Here is a 20,325-nt window from a genome sequence, read left to right as displayed (position 1 = left end):
TAAAACTTGGATTCTATCAAGGGAGGCAACATGTATGCCCTTGAATTAACTTATGAATGAGCAATCTATCAATCAACAAGCATTTATTAAATTTGTGCTAGTTTGTACTGTGCTAGGTGCTAGGGATGCAAAATCAAAAATAAAAACAAGAAATTTGTCCTCATGGTGTATAGGGAAGCAACATTGAGGGAATACAAAATATAAACACAATAAAGGTAATTTTAAGAAGAAGAGGTACCACTAACTAGTGGGGGGCAGGAAAGGCTTCCTGTAGGCTGTGGTAGTTGAGCTGAACTTGTTAGAGAGCTAGAGATTCTAAGGGGCAGAGGAGTGGGGGGGGTGCATTTTAGTTGTGGATAACACTACCCATGCAAAGGCAAGGAAGTGGGAAGTGTGTGAGAAATGGCAAATGGGCCAGTTTCCTTGGAATATAGAGTACAAAAAAAGAATAAAATATACTAAACCCTCAAAGGTAGATTGAATAGAGTCAGGTTGTGAAAAAGCTTTCAATAGCTTTCATAAAATTCAGTCAGAGATTACCACCCTTCCTGCCCTAACTGCTCCCCAACTCAGCCAAGGAAGGCTTCTGGGCCAGCTTGGCCTTTAAATAGAGGAAAAGCCAGGCAGCTCCACTATCAGAAGGAATTGAGGAGTGAGCTGTAAGGAAGCTGCCAGAATAATACAATTTTGGTGACTTAACATTTTATGATATAATTTTTTTTTCAAATATTTTATTTTTCTAAAATACATGTAACTTTTTTTTTGCAAGGCAATGTGATTAAGTGACTTGACCAAGGTCACCAGCTAGGTAATTATTAAGTGTCTGAGGTCAGATTTGAACTCAGTTCCTCTTGACTCCAGGGCTTATGCTATATCCACTGTGCCACCTAGCTCCCCCCCCTTTTTATTTTTTGTATGTAAAATTTTTTAACATTTATTTTTAAAAAATTTGAATTCCAGATTCTCTCCCTCCCTCTGTCATTGAGAAGGCAAGCAATTTGATATAGGGTATAAGTGTGTAGTCAGATAATGCATATTTCCATATCAGTCATACTGTGAAAGAAACATACAGAAACCCCCACAACAATAACAAGGAAAATAAAATTTAAAAAAGTATTCTTCTATCTTCATTAAGACGCCAAATTTCTTTCTTTTGAGATGTATAGTATTTTTTATCCTGAGTGCTTCAGAATTATCTTAGATAATTGTATTGCTGAGAATAACTCAGTCATATACAGTTGATCATGTTCAATATTGCTATTATTATGTGTTCTCCTGGTTCTGCTCACTTCACTTTTTATTAGTTTATCCAGGTTTTGCTGAAAAGGGTTCATCATTTCTAATAACACAATTGTTCCATTGCAATCTCAGATAAAATTTTAAAGGAACATCTCAAGATAGATGAAGGCACCTCCCTTTGGAGATAATGATCAAATTCAATAGATTAAGCATTTTGATGTGGAAAGAAATGTTCTTAAGAAATCTCAAAGGCAGAACTCCAGGAAGTTAGTGAAGATAAATACACATAATAATAATTAATTAAATATCTTCAAGAAAATCTCTAATAATAGAGGAATCCCAAAAATGAAGTAAAAAACAAATCCAGCTAGTTAAATGTTTTTCAACAGTTGGAACCTTGGATTCCATAAAAGACTCGTTAGAAAGGTCAAGTATAAAATAGTCAAATGAGGAAACTTTAAAGCATTAAAAGGCTCAATATTTGCTGTGTTTGGTAGCGTTGAATCTACAAAGGAGTTACAGAACCCCAGGACAAAAATAACAAAAATACAACTTTTTAAGGAATATTATTTCGACAAAAAATCAATTATTTAATCAGTCAACATTTATTAAAGGGCTATTATGAACCATGCATCATGCTAAGCATTGGAGATAGAAAAAATGGACAAAAGGTAATTCCTGACCTTTAGGAGTTTACAACCTAATGAAAGAGACAATATGAAAACAAATATATACAAGGCAAGCTATATATAGGATAAGTAGCAAATGATTAATGGAGAGAAGGCACTAGAGAATAAAGAAAGAAGTAAAATGAAGAAGCTAAAGGAAAATATAAACATGGAAGAAGAAAAACAGAAGCATGCTTAAGATATGTTGAAATTCCTTAATGAAAAGAGAATTTGGGTGATTCAATGATTAAACTTGCAGAGAAGATCTTCATCCACCTTTCTCTAACCATGGAGAAATAAAGTGGATAAGTTTTGAAAAAAAAATAGCAAAGAAGAATCTGATTTAAAAGACAAGTAAGTGCCCAAAGGCCTATAAAACTGCATACCTGTTGACCTAGTGGTACTGCTTCTAGGTCTGTATCCCAAAAAATCAAAGAAAAAGGGAAAGAAACTATATGTGTAAAAATATTTAGAATAGTTCTTTTTGTGGTGGCAAAGAATTGGAAATCAAGGGTATGCCCATCAATCAGGGAATGACTGAACAGCTTGTGTTAAAAGATTATGATGGAATACTATCTTGCCATAAGAAATGATGAAAAGGATGAGTTTAGAAAAACTTAGGAAGACTTATATGAACCATACAAAGTGAAGTGAGAAGAATGAGTAGAACATTGTACACAGTAGTAGCAGTATTGTAAAAGTAATCATCTGTGAATGATTTAGCAACTGTGATCAAATTCAGTGATCCACAGCAGTTTCCAAGGACCCCCATGAAAAATGCTATCCACCTCCAGAGAAAGAATGGATGAACTCTGAGTGCAGACTGAAGCACATATTTTTTTCTTGCTTTATTTTTCTTGTTTTTTTTTTGCAAGATCAATAATATTGAAATTTATTTTGGATGAAATGGAAGGAGATAATTTGGAATAGAAAATGAAAAAAATTAATGTCTAAAACCATTTATTTATTTGCAATAAAAAAATTCCTGAATTTTTTTTAGTTGCAACATGGTTTTTAAAAGTTTCACAGATACCCATCTGATTGCAATTGCAAATGTTTTCAAGGGCATAATATTTACACAAAAATAAATCTCTTAAATGTAATCAAGGTATTAATGCATTGAGGCATGACTTGAAAACATTGCTCTGTTTTCCTTTCAAAAGTCTTCCATTTTTAGTTGTCAATTGAAGTAAATATAAAAATCTTTGTGGGGCAGCTAGGAGAGTGGGTAGAGCATTGGCCCTGAAGTCAGGAGGACCTGAGTTCAAAACCAGCCTCAGACACTTGACAATTACCTAGCTGTGTAACCTTGGGCAAATCACTTAACCCCATTACCTTGCAAAACAAACAAACAAAAAAAACAAAATAAAAATCTTAGAGTTTTGCATAAGCAGAGCTTTGCCTTAGGACAAAGTTTAAAATAAAGGGGTTTGGGGGCAGCTAGGTGGTGCCGTGGATAGTGTGCTGGTCCTGGAGTCAGGAAGACCTGAATTCAAATCTAGTCTCAGACACTTAATAATTACCTAGCTGTGTGACCTTGGGCATATCACTTAACCCCATTGCCTGGCAAAACCAAAAAAATAAAATAAAATAAAATAAAGGGGTTTGAAATAATGCTTTACATATATTTTGTCATGATGATGAAAGTCCCAGATGATATTCTGGATTTGTCACTGTTATTTGACTAATTTATTAATTGCTCTCCTCTCCCCCAAGAATTAATAAGAAAAATTGGAGGAAATTTTGTCACAGACCTCATATCTGCATAAACAGGTCACATGGAAGGGCTGTTGTGTGGAAGGGCAAATAGATTGTTTCTGTCTGACCCCAGAGGGCAGAACCATAGCCTCTGGGTGGGAGTTGAAAAAAAAGAAAATTTCAACTTGATGTCTGAAGATTTTTTAAAAATGATTTTTAAATGTATTTTTAAAATTGTAAACTTAAATACAAAATAAGAAAAAAATTATCATGTATGCAGCAAAACATAAGAGGATTCATGATATAAAGCAATAAATTTCCATTTTAAGAAAACCTATGGGTGCAGCTAGGTGGCACAGTGGATAGAGCACTGACCCTGGAGTCAGGAGGACCTGAGTTCAAATTCAGTCTCAGACACTTAATAATTGTCTAACTGTGTGACCTTAACCTCATTACTTTAAATAAAAAAATTTTTTAAAAAAAGTAAGCCTGTGTAATAAATACTACACATTGAATTGAAAATTATGGTTTACATTTCCACGTATAGGTAGCAAACAAATTCTTATTGAGTCTCTTGAGTCTCTTATTGAGTTTTTGATGATTGCCTTATATTTCTCTTGGTATTTTTGCAACAAAATTCTGAAAATCTGGCAATTCATTGAATATCATTTTTCCTTTCAGGATTATGTTTTACTTTGTTGGGTATGACATTTTTGGTTGCAACCCTAGTTCTTTTGCTCTTTGATGGTGGTGTTTGAAGAACTTTGGTTTTTTTTTTTTAAGTAGCCATTACTAAGTCTAGAGTAGTCCTAATTATGACTCTTCCTTATTTGAATTGTTTTTTCTTATTGCTCTTAATATTTTCTCCTTAACCTGAGGGGGAATAAAGCCAATGAAACAAATAGTGAAAAGAACATTAAGAAACAGATGTATCATGAAAAATATTAGAAGATGAAACAAAGAAGTTTTGAAAAAAAGTCAAGTCATTGAAGATTCTGAGGATTTCCTAAACTAAGTTGAAGTCAAAGTGTTGCAAATTTAAAGGAAAATAAAATGGATATAAAATTGACAAGAGTACACCTGAAAAATGAAAAATATTTCAGATAAAGAATACAAAGTACAATAGTGATGAAGAATAGGAAAATGGTGATGTTGGATTATCTCATCGTGGTGGTGGTTGTCCTTCATTCTCAAAGAGAAGTAATGTTATGTTGGAGTCAACTTACAATATGTCTGACTCATCAGATCAGTAGGAGCTCTGAATGCTCTACCATTGATCTAGCACAAATATGAACATTTACAATGGTGATATCTCTAAATTTGAGCAATTTATGTGTCTTTTGAGCTACTGCAAGTTAATCCCTTAAAAAGTCATGAGAAGAAGGTGAAATAAGAACTAGCATCAAAATCACTGAAAACAGAAAATGGAGACAGAGTTTGACACATTTTTTGTTTATTTTAAATATATTTAAAGCTCATTTGAACTTGGAAGTCTTTAAAAAGAAAATCAAATTCAATCCATTTCAATGTCCATTTTTTTTAGGGTTTTGAAGGCAAATGGGGTTAAGTGGCTTGCCCAAGGCCACACAGCTAGGTAATTATTAAGTGTCTGAGACCGGATTAGGGCTGGTGCTTTATCCACTGCGCCACCTAGCCACCCCTTCAATATCCATCTTTAAAAAAAAAATTCAATTCTTATTGCTGTATAGTTAATACTGTGTTAGGTGTGGGAAGGAGAAATACAGAATAAATACAACCTTTACCCTCAAGGAGCTAAAAGTGTAGCTGGGAACAAAAGGCTAGCACTCACAGAATAGTATGAAGGCATGAAATGACAGTAGTATATTACTGAGTCATGATATGGTGAAGATATTCTTGGACTGGGTTTCAAAGGACTAGATTCTCTTGAACTTAACTAGAGTAGAATTAAGTTCATTTCTTGAACTCAACTAGAGTTCATCTTTACTTTGACATACTTAGTTGTGCAAATCTCTTTTCTAAAATTAGATTGATGTCATCCTATGATACATTGCTTTGGAATTAGGAAAAACAATTAACAGGAGCTGAAAAAGACCTTCCTATTTCAGGAAACCCAGGTTTCCTGGAGGAGGTGAAATGTGAAGGATGAGGAGGATTTCATAAGGGAAATAGCATATTTAATTCAAAAAATTAACTCTATCTCCCCACAAAGTCTCCATCCTAAATTAGAGGCATTTCTCTAAACACTGGGGGATAGGGAAGAGAGTCCATTTCAGTATGAGGGATTATAGATATCTATCATCTCCATTTTATCCTAGGGATTCTGCTATTTGGTCTAGGGGAGAAGATTGACTTTTGTTTGTTCGTTTGTCCTTGTTTCTCAAAGCAGACCATGACATCCAAGTGATGCCATGACATGCAGGTGAATTGGATTTGAGTGATGGGCTGCACTAGCCTCACTTCCTTCTCCAGAGCCATCTGGGTCTAGGGGCCAGATATGGATCAGGATGACTGGAGAGAACACTGAAAATGAGGCAATTCAAAGTCATACAACTAGTTAGTGTCAAGTGTCTGTGTTCAGATTTGAACTCAGATCCTCCTGACTACAGGGCTACTGCTCTATCTACTGCATCATTTAGCTGGAGAGGATGGATTGATGGAATACAGAAGATCCTTGCATCCAGATCCTATTCTCTGATTTATGCTCTCAATAATTTGAGAGGAGCTCCAGAAATGGTCCCCATCATAGACATGAGTCCAGATCCTCATTCTTCCCCTTGTAGGGTTGACTACCCTATCAACTTTCTCTCCCCTCTCCAGGTAACTGAGCACAAGTTTTCTGAGCAGAGGGCTGCGCTGGAGCAGGGCCAGAATCCACTCCCTCTATATCTTGCTCTAAATGTCAAAGAGAACAGTCTGGGGACCCTGGACTTCAAAGGTAAAATACCCCTAACCAAAGTCTTCTCCCCCTAGGACAAAGGAACCTGAGATCTTCCTCAGAATCAAGTATGAACTCTACATCCATAGCCACACAATCAGCTAGTCAATAAATCACCACCACTGATCAAATGTTTATTATGTGCCAGATATTATGTGTCCATGGTGCTGGGGATACCAAAAAATGAGAGTCTGCCCTCAAAGAGTTTGCATTCTATTGGGAGACAATGTGTATATAAATTAACATGTATGGAATAGATATTCAATAAATAAATAAATACGGGTTAATTTTTGGGAAAAAGACACTAGAACCAGGCTGAGCAGACAGGGATCAGGAAAGACTTCATGAGGGTGTTTAGTCTACAGAAGAGAAGTCCTGGGGAATCATAATATAGGGTAGCTATCTTGAAATATTTGAAAGCTTATTGTTAGACTACACAGATTTATCCTTCTTGGTCCCAGAAGATAGAACTAAGATCAATAGGTAGAAATTATAAAGAGATGAATTTAGGATGGGTGTTAGGAAAAGCTTCTAATTAAAGCTATCAAAAATATGGACTGGGCTATCTAGGGGGATAATGTAAATTAATGTAAATTGGAAGCTAACTTAAAGTCTCTGTAAGACTTTAGGAGGCACCTAACCAAAACTTGAGAAGGAAATAAGGGATTCCAAGAGATAAGAGTGAGGAGGGAGATTCTGTATATAGGTGGGAGATGAAGTTCTGGAGGTGAGAAATAGCATGAAGACCATTTTTGACTGTGTTATAGGAGAACATAAAATAACAGTAATATATGATAAATTCATAAAGGAAGATTAGGGCCTGGCTGTGAAGAACTTTAAATGTCATATAGAGACATTTACAGTCAGGTCTGTGTTTTAGAAAACCACTTTACCAACTTTGTGAAGGATGGCTTGGAGATGGGAAAGACTAAAGGCAGAGAGACCAATTGGAAGGCTATTGCAAGAGTTCAGGTGAGAAGTGATTAGTGCTTGAACTAGAGTGATGACCACACACACCCCCATACCTACATCTTCCCCCTCCTTGAAGTTCCCTTCCCCTATAACCCAAAAATATACAAGTAAAGACATTCTGCAAAGAGGTCCAGTTGATTTTCCCCATGGGTACAGGGATGCATGTGGGGATAGATAGAATAGTCAGCCCTATAGTCCTCAATATCCTTTGAGTAAATGCCAGCTATCTAAACCATTTGAGATAAGAAGAAGACATGAGAATAAGTTCTTCTGGGTCAGTAACCTTTGCCATTGTCCGGCCCCAGAGAGCACCTCCTTCCCTTCTTCCCCACCCCTTCTCACCTTCTCCATTCTTTCTCTCCTGATTTGTGCAGAATGGGTGGAGTTCTCCCCCTATGAGATTGGTTTCCTGAAGTATGGGGCCTTCATCCCCTCTGAGCTCTTTGGTTCTGAGTTCTTCATGGGAAGGTTGATGAAGAAGCTCCCAGAGTCCAGGATCTGCTTCCTTGAAGGTGAGAGGTCTTGGAAGTTGAATTCAGGACCAATCAAGTAGGGATTTCATTCAAGGTGTAAGGGGGAAATGTGGCTACTGGTTTTAAACTAGAACACAACTTTTAAGACTGCCTCTGAAGGACAAGGCTATTGGTCAGGGCAAGATAGGAGGTCAGGGAAAGGTTAAATTAAGCTGGGCACCTTTCCCACCAGTCGCAGCATGGTCTTAGACACAAAAGTGGAAAGGATTCTCAGATGGAGCCTCTTCTGTCTCTCAAGCTACTGTCTACACAATTAACATTTATTAAATCTCTTATGTACTGAACATTGTTCGAGGTGATGAGGAAGCCACAAGAAGGGCAATGAGAAATTACTTAAAATATTCAATATTATATGTTAAGTGAATTAAAGATTATCAAAACAAAATATCATTTGGAGTCTAAGGGAAAAGGTCATTATGGGTCAGAGAGTTCAGACTTCCTGAAAGGGGTGACTAACATTTCTTGATTGGGACTAATATTTATTGATTGTCTTCATTGTACAGTGAAGAGCTCTAGAGTTAGATTCTAAGTTCAAATACTACCTTTGAGGCTTATTACCTGTGTGATCTTGGACAAGTCATTTTTTACAGACCTCAGTTTCCTCATCTGCAAAATGAGGGATTGGATTAGATAGCTTCTGATGTTTCTTCCAACTCTAAAATCTCAGATCCTTAATATTGGGTCCTGAGAGACAAAAGATATTAGATTCTTAGAGCAGAAAGGATATAAGATATTGACCTTTAGTAAGTTCACTTAAATTCACAAACATATACTGTGTTTTCTATGCACAAAGCACTTGATGGAAGGGACGGTATTTTAAGCTCTTTGTTGAATGACTGAATGAATGAATATACAAAAAAAGTAAATAAATAGGAAGCATCCAAGATATCTAGGAAGAAGTATTCTTCATAAATGGATTTAGACAAATGTATAAGAATGGGGAAGGTAGGGAGTCCTATGAGCAAAGAGATGAAGGTGGAAACTTATACAACATGTTCAGGGAATGGTGAAGACACCAGACCAGTCTGGGTTCCTATGGAAGAATAGTTCAAACATGTAGGGCAAAATTTGAAGATAACAATGGGCAAAGGGGGCTGGATTGTGAAGGTCCTTTTTTGCCATTCTAAAGGCTTTCAGACTCTATCCTGAAACAACAGGGAGCCTAAGAAGAAATCATCTTCCTCTAAATTTTTGTGGAAAGTATATGTTTGTGAATTTAAGTGAACTTGTTCTTTAAGAAAGGAAGAATTTTATCCCTCTTCTAGGATTACTTCAATAATGAGTCTTCAGCAGAAAGATCCTAGAGAAGTGGATGGAGCTAGTAGCCTTAAGCCAGGGAAGACTCATGTGTCATTCATTAAGACTAGGACTTGCAAGGCACCTCTTTTCTCTTCCCCAGAAGAAAGTCCTTTCATTAATCCATCCATCACTCACTTAATTCTTTCATTCTTTATGCTGGTAAACATTTAACATTGGAATCTTCTTCTCTTCCCCAGATGTACACTTTTAAGTTTAATCTGAATTGTCAGCATTTTCTCCATTTTATTACATTTAGACAATGAAACAATAAATTAAACCCTGATTTGTATTGTGATTTCTAAGGTGTAAATCAATGCTCACACTGAAAATTTAACAATTGATTCTCATGAACTGATAAGAGCTGACTCCAGCATACCACTGTAGGTGGTACAGTGAATAGAGCACTGGGTTAGACTCTGGAAGACTCATTTCCATGAGTTCAAATCCAGCCTCAAATACTTAATAGCTGTGTGTCCCTGGGCAAGTCATTTAGCCATTTACCTTAGTTTCCTTATCTGTAAAAAGAACTGAAGAAGGAAATAGCAAACCACTCTAGTATCTTTGCCAAGAAAACCCTAAAATGGAATCACAAAGAGCTGGACACAACTGAAATGACTGAACAGCCAAAAAGATCTGTTCTAGTGAATGAAGCACAGACTTTGACACAGAAAAAAAGATGAGGAGCCTTGTTTCTGATTGGGTGAAGCAATAAAACTCATGTTGCAAAATTCAAGATACGATTCTAGAAGATAAAAAAGTTCTCTGAAGAAAATAACTCCTTCAAATGTAGAATGGAGCTAAGGGAAGCTGATGACTTTGTGAGAAATCAAGGAACAATAAAACAAAGCTAAAAGAATGAAAAACTAGAAAATGTGAAATATCTCATTGGGAAAAACAGTTAACTTGGAAAACAGATCCAGGAGAGATAATTTTAAAATTACTGAAAGTCATGACCAGGAAAACAACCTTGACTTAATTTTTAAAGAAATTCTCCAGGAAAATTACCCTGATATCCTAGAAGTAGAGGGTAAAATAGAAATTGAGAGAATCCACTCGGCACCTGAAAGAGATCCTCCCCCCCCCAAAAAAAAACTCCCAGGAATATTATAGTCGAATTTCAGAACTCCTAAGTCAAAGAGAAAATATCATAAGCAGTCAGAAAGAAACAATTCAAATACCATAGTACTACAGTCAGGACACAGAATTTAGTAGATTCTACATCAAGGGCTTGCAGGGCTTAGAATATGATATTCCAGAAGGCAAAAGAGCTTGAATTACAACTGAACAACAAATACTCAGCAAAAGTGAATATCCGGGGGTGGCTAGGTGGCAGTGGATAAAGCACTGGCCCTGGAGTCAGGAGTACCTGGGTTCAAATCCAGTTTCAGACACTTAATAATTATCTAGCCGTGTGGCCTTGGGCAAGCCACTTAACCCCATTTGCCTTGCCAACCCCCCCCCCCCCAAATTAAGTGAATATCCTCTTTCAGGGAAAAGGTGAACATTCAATGAAATAAGGGAATATCAAACTTTGCTGTTGAAATGACCAGAGCTGAACAGAAAGTTTGATCTTCAAGTACAGGACTAGGGGAAAGCAGAGAGAGGGTGGATGGGAAGGGCATGAGGAATTCAGTGATTTTGAACTGCTTGTATTCCTGCAACTCATATAAACCTTCTCATTTATTAGAGCAATTAGAAGGAGCATATATAAACAAAACACATATGAAGGTAAAATATAAAGATGAAGTCAATGGATGAAAAAAGAATATACTGGGGAAAAGGGAAAAGAGGGGTAGAATGGGCTAAGATATTTTATACAAAAGAGTCAAGAATAAACTTTTGCAATGGAGTGGAAAGGGGAAAGTGAGGGGAAATTAATGCACCTTCATTCATAACATATACACTCTAAGGTATAGAAATCTATCTTACCCTAGAGGAAAAATGAGAGGTAAGGGATGGGAGAAAGGGGACAAGGGGAGGGGAGGGGAGGGGAGGGGTAGATGATAGAAGAGAGGGAAGATCGCGGGAGAGAGTAGGCAGATATAACACAATTTTGAGGATGGACAAGGTGAAAGGAGAGTGAGAATAGAATAAATGGAAGTGGGGAGGAATAGAATGGAGGGAAATACAATTAACAATAGCACCTGTGGGAAAAAATATTAAGCAACTTTTCTGATGGACTTATAATATAGAATGTGATTCATTCCAAGGATAGAGCTGATGATATCTGAATACAGACTGAAGTTTTCTCTCATTTTATTTTTCTTGAGCTTTGTCTGTATTTGTGAGGGAAAGCGGGGATTATGGTAACTTTTACAAGACAATTTCAGTAATGTAAAAATAAAGAAATTAAAAAACAAAAACAAAAAAGTAAAACAAAATACAAGATAGCAAATAGAGATAACTAAGCTAGGATTCTAGCTTATAATAGCAGGAGAAAAAAAATGTAGTTTCATCAAAAGATGATGAATTGGGACAGCTAGGTGGTGGCAGAGGATAGAGCATTGACCCTAGGGTCAGGAAGACCTGAGTTCAAATCCAGTATCAGACACTTAATAGTTACTTAGCTGTGTGATCTTGTGAAATCATTTAACCCCATTGCCTTCCACAAACAAAAAAAACCGAACAAAAAGAAAGTTGATGAATCAATCAAAAAGTTGATCTAGGCTTTACAACCAGCTAGGGAATGTGCTTCAAACAAAGCAAATAAGACAAAAAAAAAAGACTTCAAAGAGTGTGAAAGGACCAACTAAAGAATCCTGTACCTTAATGGAAACTTTATTTGACATTTTACTGATATATTGTTTTCATTTCACTTACATTTTCTAATATATTTTTTTCCTGTCATACTCCTTCCCCAAGACATCTTGGTGGAATGTCTGTCTTTTTTAGATCCAGACAGTAAAAATGACTGGAGTTGGGGGGGGGGGGCAGGGAAAGTAGGGGTGGAGGAAGTTGAAATCTATGTTACTTATGACCAGAAATGTATATCCCAGCCCAGAGTTTAGTTGTTTTTTTCAGTTGTATCTCACTCTTTATGACCTCATTATCTTGGCAAAGATAACTGGAGTTGGTTTGTCATATTCTTCTTCAGCTTATTTTATGGATGGGGAAATGTTGGAATGACTTGCTCCAGTGAAGCTTTTTGACTCTATTCACTGTGCCACAGGAATCCTCAACCACAAGAAGACAAAGAAAAAGATTCTGGAGTAACTGAGAGCTATGAAGCATGTTGAATAGATTTCTTAGTGAAATGCATTGGATTAGACGTCCATTGAGCTTCCTTCAAACTCTGCAATTCTATGGTCCTGGTATCAGAGAATCTGGGTTCAACCCTTCTTTGATGCTTATTATCTGAGTGACCTAGGGATGATTGACTTCCTTGGGCCTCAGTTTCCTCATCTGTAAATTGGGTGCATGTGTGACTGGGATGACTTGTGAAGTCCCAAATCCTATGATCTTGTTTCAATTGTTTCACTGACATTTTGACCCTGGGCAAGTCATTTATCTTCCCTGGACCTCAATTTTCTAAAATGAGAGGGTTGGATTAGATGGTCTTCCAGAACCTATATCTATAACCCCATGGTCTTATGACTCTCTTCATTCAAGTCAACAAAGGTCTCAGGACTTAAGATCATCAGTCTAGGTGGAAAGATAGAAATCAACATTCAGGAATCCTGCTATTTCTTAAGAGAGCAGCAAAGCCCAGAGGAGAAAAAGAATGGGGGGACCTATTTCCCATTAGGCTACTGAGAGTTTATTTCTAATAACTTGGGGTTAGGGGAGGGTGGGATATCATTCCCTTACTTTGACTGGAAGAATAATTCACCTTTCTTCCTCCCCCCCCCCCCCCCCATGGGGCTTCCCTTAGGCTTATGGAGCAATGTCTTCTCTGGGAATTTGATGGATGCTTGGTATGACTTCACCAGCTCAGAAGAGACCTGGAAGCAGAATATCAGGGACAAGACCAGAAAAATTGGTAGGAAATAGAGACTTTCTGGGAAATTCTGGGACTTTGGGTTGGCACTGAGAGGGTAAACAACCTGTTGGATTATGCTTCTGATAAATATTGAATATTGGTGTGGGGAAACTGAAGATGCAGTGCAAGGGAAGGGATGGATTTTTCCAGGCTCACTGGCAAAGCCAGGGATTTGGAACTCCCAAGAACCCCAGAAATATTAGGGACATCTCTTTTACTGTGTGTCTCTAGCTCCAGAAAAGGACCTCCATGACTCCCAGAGTACCTCCTGGATCAATTTGTCCTGGCTGCAGCCCAGAACTGCTCTTACCCAGGCTTTTCAGGGCCTCTTGACTGGGCGACCTCTTCTTCATCGATGTCATAATTTCCTGAGAGATCTTCATCTGCACCAGAACTACAGTGCCCAGAAAGATTTCTGTGCCTGGGGTGGTGAGAGCATGACCGTTCTTCTACCACCTAAGGAAAATTTCCAAGCTAGGTGGGAAGTGGCCATAGTCGAAGCTCCTTTCCAGGGTTGGGGGGGGTGTTTCCAAGTCATGAAAGTTCTGGGAGCATCTGGTCTGGGAGCATCTGGTCTTCTACCTGTAAGTTTTGAACTTTGGGGGTAATGGCCAGGTTAAGGAGAGCCCAGTTTAGACCAAGGCAAGATGAGGAAGTTAGAATGAAGAGGGCAGGGGATGGGTCTCTGGGGGAGGCTTGGGTCATGTTTCTTTGTCCCTAACTTTACTTGCTTTCCCCCACCTAGAATGCCAGCTAGATTCTGTTCCCAGGCAACTGACCCCTCTACAACCCCAACTTTGCCTGGTAGATGCTGCCTTCTTCATCAACACAAGTTGCCCGCTCTTGTTGCGGGCAGGGCGGAACCTAGATCTCATCTTCTCATTTGGCTATTCCATCAGCTCTCCCTTTCAGGTACTTCTTCCCAACTCCTTCCACCCACCCAGAGACCAACCCCTCCTATTCCTCTTGGGGCCTCCAGCTTGTTAGACTAATGAGGTTAAGTTCTAGTTTCACCAAGAACCTACTCTGCCTTCCTGATACTACAAGAGGAGGGAGGCATCATTTAGATTTTCTGACATGAAGTCTTTTGTCAGATCCCAGGTTGGGAACTTGGGGGTGGGTATATATGGGGGGTATATAATGAATGCTCAGATATATAGGAATGAATGTAATCATGAGAGGCAACATCTTAAAGATTTTACAGTGGTGTCAGAACCAAAAGGAAATTGATCCCTGTGGGCTGCATATTGACTTAGAAAACTAAGAATTAATATCATCTATATTGAATTTTTATTTATTTTGTTAAATTGCTTTCCAATTTCATTTTAATCTGATTGGGTCAACACTTGGGAATTTTACAGGCCTCTTGCCAACATCAGGTCACTAGTTTGATGCCTCTGGACTGGAAGACCAGAGTTCAAATCTGATCTTAGATACTGTGAACTTGGACAAGTCACTTAACTTTTTTGTCCCTCACTTGCCTCATCTGTGAAATGAAGGGACTGGATTTGGCATCTAAAGTCTCTTCTAACACTAAATCAATTCTCTTATGATTCTATGATAATGTAATTTCTCCAAGAGTTGTAAGGTGAAAAAGGGCAGAGCTGGCAAAAAGACTTCAGGCATCATCATTCTCTGATGGAAAGTTTAGGGTTGGAATTGGAGGGGCGGGGAGGCAAATCACTTAACTTCCTACTCTGTATTGTACCAGGACCCAAGTTTAAATTTGACATTAGACACTTACTAGCTGGGTGACTCTGGGAAAATCACTTTATCTCTGTCTGACTCAGTGTCCTCCACTGTAAAATGGGAAGAATTATAACATCAACCTCTCAGGATTGTTGTGAGGACCAAATGAGAGAATATTTGCAAAGCCCTAAGCACAGTTAATTTTATTAACATTCAGACTCAGACATTTAATAGTTGTGTTATCCTGGGCAAGTTATTTCCCTGCTGTCTGCTTCAGTTTTCCCTACTTTAAAAATGGGGAATAATAATAGTGCTTACCTTCCAAGAGTGTTGTGAGGACCAAATGAGATAATACTTGTAAAAAGTACTTAAATAGGGCCTGGAACATTGTAGGAACTTGTAAATGCTCTTCCCTTCCCCCTCCTTTCCCCTTGCTCTGAGGAGGATGGTGGGTGTGGGTATGGCAAAGTGGCAACACTGGTCTTAAAATTGGGATGGGGATGATTCCTGGCTCTCACACTTTCTAGCTTTGTAACACTGGGCTGGTCTTTAAACCCTTTAAACCCTTTTAGACCTCATTGATAAAATAGAGATAGCAGTAGTCACAGTACCTCCCTCTCTGAGTTGTGAGGATAGTGCTTTGCATAACTTCAAGCCTATTAAAAAAAAAGTGAGTTTTTACTAGTGCTAAAGCTAGTAACCAAAAACAGGAAGCAGATTGCATTAAATCAAACTGAAGTAATCTGTAAGAGAGTGAGCAATAGGCCTACGCCCAGTACATGTTTTAATTTGATGTGATTTGGGTCATGTTTGACAAAATGGGGATTTAGGGTTTATAAAACTGGTTAACCAACTTTTTATCATTTAGTCCTCACCATGGCCCTGAGATTAAGACAATACACATGATTATGCCTGTTTTACAGATTGAGAGGCTTTAGTGTGGCAGAGAACAAATGACATTCTCTTGTAAAGAACTAATAAATGAGGCAGGATTGGAATCTGGCTGAGTCCAAATCCAGCCCTCCATTCCCATGGCACCACTTGAATTACACCAAAGGAGTTTTTGTTTTTCTTTCAATCAGGTGAACCAGTTGGAATTGGAGTCTCAACCTAGGCATTTTCTAAAATTGTTGAACTAGAATGAAACTGGTATCAATTAATGACCAAATCCAACCTGAAATCCAACCTTGTCAGGATAATTCCTGACATGAATCAGAGGTTATAGGTTTGAACTCTGACACTGCCTTTTATTCTTTGTTTTTAATTATTATAAATAATTACAATTATTTAGTGGAATGAATTAATATAATAAAGTATTTTTATAATCTTGGAGAAGTGGCTGCCCATCTCTGGGCCTCTGTTTCTTCATTTGTAAAATAAAGGAATTGAGGCTAGTTGTCCTATGGCATGGGTGGGAGAACTTCTGTCCCCCAGGCTGTGTTGTTTTAGCCTTGCCAAGGCAACCACAGACAGGTCTCAAAATTCAATAAATCTAGGAACATATAAACCTGATGATGTTGCAAATATCCAAATGATCCTTGGCAGAAAAAAGGTTCCCTACCTCTGTCCTATGATATAGGGAGAAGAGCACTGGCTCTGAAATCAGAGACTGGGTTCAAATCCTAATTTTGATACTCTGATACCTTGGATAAATTCCTTTATCTCTCCAGGCCTCAATTTCTTTACTTGTAAAGTGAGAAGTTTGAATTAGATGGCCGCTGAGGTGTGTCTTTGTCAATCCTGGTTCCAATACCACTCTCTCCTCCAGGAGCTAGAGCAGATGGAGATATATTGCCGAGAGCGGGGTATCCCTTTTCCCAGAGTGGAGCTGAGTGAGGAAGAACGCATACAGCCTAGAGAGTGCCATGTCTTCTCAGATCCCAACTGCCCAGAAGCCCCCACTGTGCTGCATTTCCCCTTAGTCAACCTTTCCTTCAAAGAACACTCAGCTCCTGGTAAGTGGCCTCCCAGTTCTTCCCTGTCCCTGTGGTCCTCATCCTTATCTCACCCTTGACCAAGAAGGCATCTCTGCCTGCCCCATATCATATGATAAAGGAGAGGAGACAATGCTGGCCTGGAGTCAGGAAGTCCTGCTTTTGAGTCTCTCTCCTCTTGACTCTACCAGCTTCATGAGCCTGGGAAAGTTACCTTAACTCTTTAGGTCTCAACTTTCTTGATTAAAATGAAAGGGTGGGATTAAATAAATTCTCTTCTAGCTTTAAATCTAAAATTCTCTGAGCTGAACAGAAGTATTTAGTTTAGAAGCAAAGGTTAAGACTATAATATCCTACCATGAGCAGGGGGGCTGTTCTTTCTGGAAGATGCTATTTTTTTTGGATGGGTTAGGTAAGCACAGTGTGCTATGGATTAATCAGCAAGCATTTACTTAGTACCTGGGATATGTCAAACACTATGCTAGCTCCTGGGAATGCAAAAAGCGAAAGCTCCCCCTGCTCTTAAAAGACTACAATTTAGCTGGGGGAGGGAAACAACATATAGGCAGCATATAGATATGTGTCTGTATGCACACATGTATAAATATATGCTCACATATATGTATAACTCCATATACATGTGTGTATTTCGAGTCACTATAAATAAGTGTATTGTAACACATATGTACATTTTTGTACATAATATATATTTGTTTAGATATATACACTCAATAAGTAACAATGTGTAAATTGTTTACAGACACACACCCATATAAATATAAATATACACCTAAAATAGCAGTGCACATGATATACATGCTTGTATGTATTCATGCACACTTGCACATGTATGTATCCATGTCTACATACAAAATAGGCATTTGTATTTATGCTTTGCTGCTATGTAAACACAAAATACATGTGTGCATGTGTGTGCATGAAATATCACAGAAATATACACATGAAATATCACAAAAGGTCCAAGATCATTTGGGGATGTGGAAGACTAGATTATAGGATCAGAGTCATAGAGTCATAAGAGACCTTGGAAGCCATGAAGTCTCTCTCATTTTCAGAAGAGGAAACTGGTGAGATTAAATGACTTATGTAGGATCACACGAATAGCAGCTAGGAGGTCAAGAAAGATCTCATGTAGAAAGTGGCATGACAGCAAGCTTTGAAGGCAGCAATGGATCCTGAGAGAGAAGTGAGAACAGTCACAAAGGTGTGGAGATGGGTACAGAGTGACATAGATGAGATACAGCCTAGACTAGACTGAATTGAATAGGGCCTGAAGTAATAAGAGTGGAAAAGGGGTTTGGGTCTTGGTTTTGAAGTTTTCAGTGGCAAATAGAGGAGATTGCATTTGGTCCTAAAAGAAATAAGGAACCACTGTGGTTTATTTAGTAAGAGGATGAGAGGGTCAAGAGTCATTCTTTAGGAAAAATCAATTTGGCTTCTATGTGAAGGCTGGAATCAGCCTACAAAGAGGGAAATTAATGGGATGATGAGCTATTAACACAGCAAAGAACCATTATCTTCCTGGGAGGGAAAGGAAGGAAACTGGGGAAAATGTAAGGGGCTCATTGAGCATGTCCATAGTATTAGGCCTGTTCTCTAGAGTCTTTTGCTTCTCTCTATTCCTTAGGGTTTTCCTAATTGAATTCCCAGAGGTCTTATCCTAATTAGTTCTACAGTTTCCCTAATTAGATTCTCAGGGGTATTATCCTAGCCAGTCCAGGGCTTTAGGAAAGCTCCCTGTCCTGCTCCTCATCTCCCCATCTTTAATCCATGGCTTAGGTATCAAGCGCAGTCCTGAAGAACTTGATGGAGGCCAAGTCGACCTCACAGGCTTCCTGTCTCCATACTCCCTGGCCAATATGACATACAGTGGGGATGATTTTGATCGACTGCTTTACCTCAATTCTTACAATGTTCAGAACAATCACAAAGAGATCCTAATGGCCCTGAGGACTGCACTGAAGCATCGCAAACAGCGCCAGCCCTGATGGAGCAAAAGAAGAGGCTCAAGCCAGGAGCTCAGAAGGCTGGCCCTCTGCCCCCAAAGTCCTTCAGACTCCATCTCCTCCCCTCAAGCCCTCCATAGGCTGGACACAGTTAAATCCTCAATCTGGTTCTGCTTTGACAATGGCTTCCAGGTCCAGGGACTTGTTTAGCCAGCTCTGTAGTTGGTACATTGGATGGAGAGGCATCTCCACCTGAATCTATGCCATTTTTTCTTGGCCAGGCTTGGCATCTGAGAAATCTGGCAAAAAAACCTGTTCTTTATTCACCCTGGAGTAACTTCTGATCATTTCCATCCCTGGGCAGATTGAATTTTATGTGTAGTTTAAAGGAGTTGGACCTACTATATGAGCACAGGAATTACAAGATTAGAGTGTTGGTTGGAGAAAATCTGTAACTAGGGCAAAGACATCAATACTTTGCTCCAGGGCAATGAATTTATAGGGTGCTAAATTTAGAAGATCTCCATAGCAGTGTAGAAACTAGAGTTTAACACCTAATTATACTTATTGTCCTTCTGATGAAGGAGAAATATTAGAGAAATATTTGTCTAGCCTTTCTTGTAAGGTTAACAAACTATTCCCTGTGCTTGTGTAGCATTTTCTGTGGACTCTTTCTATTTTTCTTTTTTCTCAAATGTAAATTCACTAAGAAAGCAACCTCAGGACCTTCCATCTACTTCTTCTCCACCATCTGAATCTTAGTCAGTTGTATACCTGACTCCAGTCATGTGCAGGTGGGTCATTCCTTGACCCTGGTTGCTCCCTGCCCAGGAGTTGGTCTAAATTCACTATAAAGGTTCTGCTGGACCTCTTCTCCATGCTGAATCCTTGTTTATCTAAACCTAGCCAAGGTTAGTGATCGTTTCTCTTTGCTCTTTCTTGTCTTTGATATTCTTCCCAGCCTAGCTTGTAGTTGTTTCTTTGTTGCTTTGCTTAAACTTAACTATCTTTTTAAAACCTCACTTTCATTTCCTTGCTAAAGAACTGAATCTGTGAATTTTTTGCAGTAACTTGTGAATTAAAATTTAACACTTTTCTTAATCTAATGTGTCATGATTTCTTCACCCCAAACAAACCCTCATTTATCCTTAAAGTCCCCTCCCCCAAGTCATTCTACTGTCTCCATTTCCTAATCAAAGAAGACAATGTTAGATAGGAAACTATTAGGAGGTGATCTTGTATCAACTCTTCTGCCTTTCTCACCCTTACTCTACCCCAAAGTCACCTTCTGCTATTGTTCGAGGTCTTTGTCTCCTCACCAGGGGACAGTGAATTTACCCTCTGGTTACTTGTGAGTAGATTTTGTTTTGCTTGCCCACAGGGCACATTTGTATAATCATACGTTGTTCATACTTGCCCCAACTGCAAAA

At 38.5% G+C, this 20,325-nt stretch overlaps 1 protein-coding gene across 1 annotated transcript in view; it reads left to right on the top strand.

The window, feature by feature from the left end:
* Nucleotides 1–19,928, top strand: part of PLA2G4D (phospholipase A2 group IVD) — a 42,622-nt gene extending 22,694 nt beyond the window's left edge. Inside the window, exons 14-20 of the mRNA XM_074232045.1 lie at nt 6,405–6,522; nt 7,869–8,006; nt 13,198–13,305; nt 13,537–13,734; nt 14,051–14,217; nt 16,763–16,949; nt 18,729–19,928. Coding sequence (XP_074088146.1) covers nt 6,405–6,522; nt 7,869–8,006; nt 13,198–13,305; nt 13,537–13,734; nt 14,051–14,217; nt 16,763–16,949; nt 18,729–18,937 — 1,125 coding nt within the window. The 3' untranslated portion in view covers nt 18,938–19,928. The remainder of the gene's footprint in view (nt 1–6,404; nt 6,523–7,868; nt 8,007–13,197; nt 13,306–13,536; nt 13,735–14,050; nt 14,218–16,762; nt 16,950–18,728) is intronic.
* The last annotated feature ends 397 nt before the right edge of the window (nt 19,929–20,325 follow it).

This window comes from Macrotis lagotis, chromosome 4 (assembly GCF_037893015.1).
Source record: "Macrotis lagotis isolate mMagLag1 chromosome 4, bilby.v1.9.chrom.fasta, whole genome shotgun sequence".
NCBI lineage: Eukaryota > Metazoa > Chordata > Mammalia > Peramelemorphia > Peramelidae > Macrotis > Macrotis lagotis.
The sequence above is the reverse complement of the archived record's forward strand: the minus strand, read 5'-3'. Positions and strand labels throughout refer to the sequence as shown.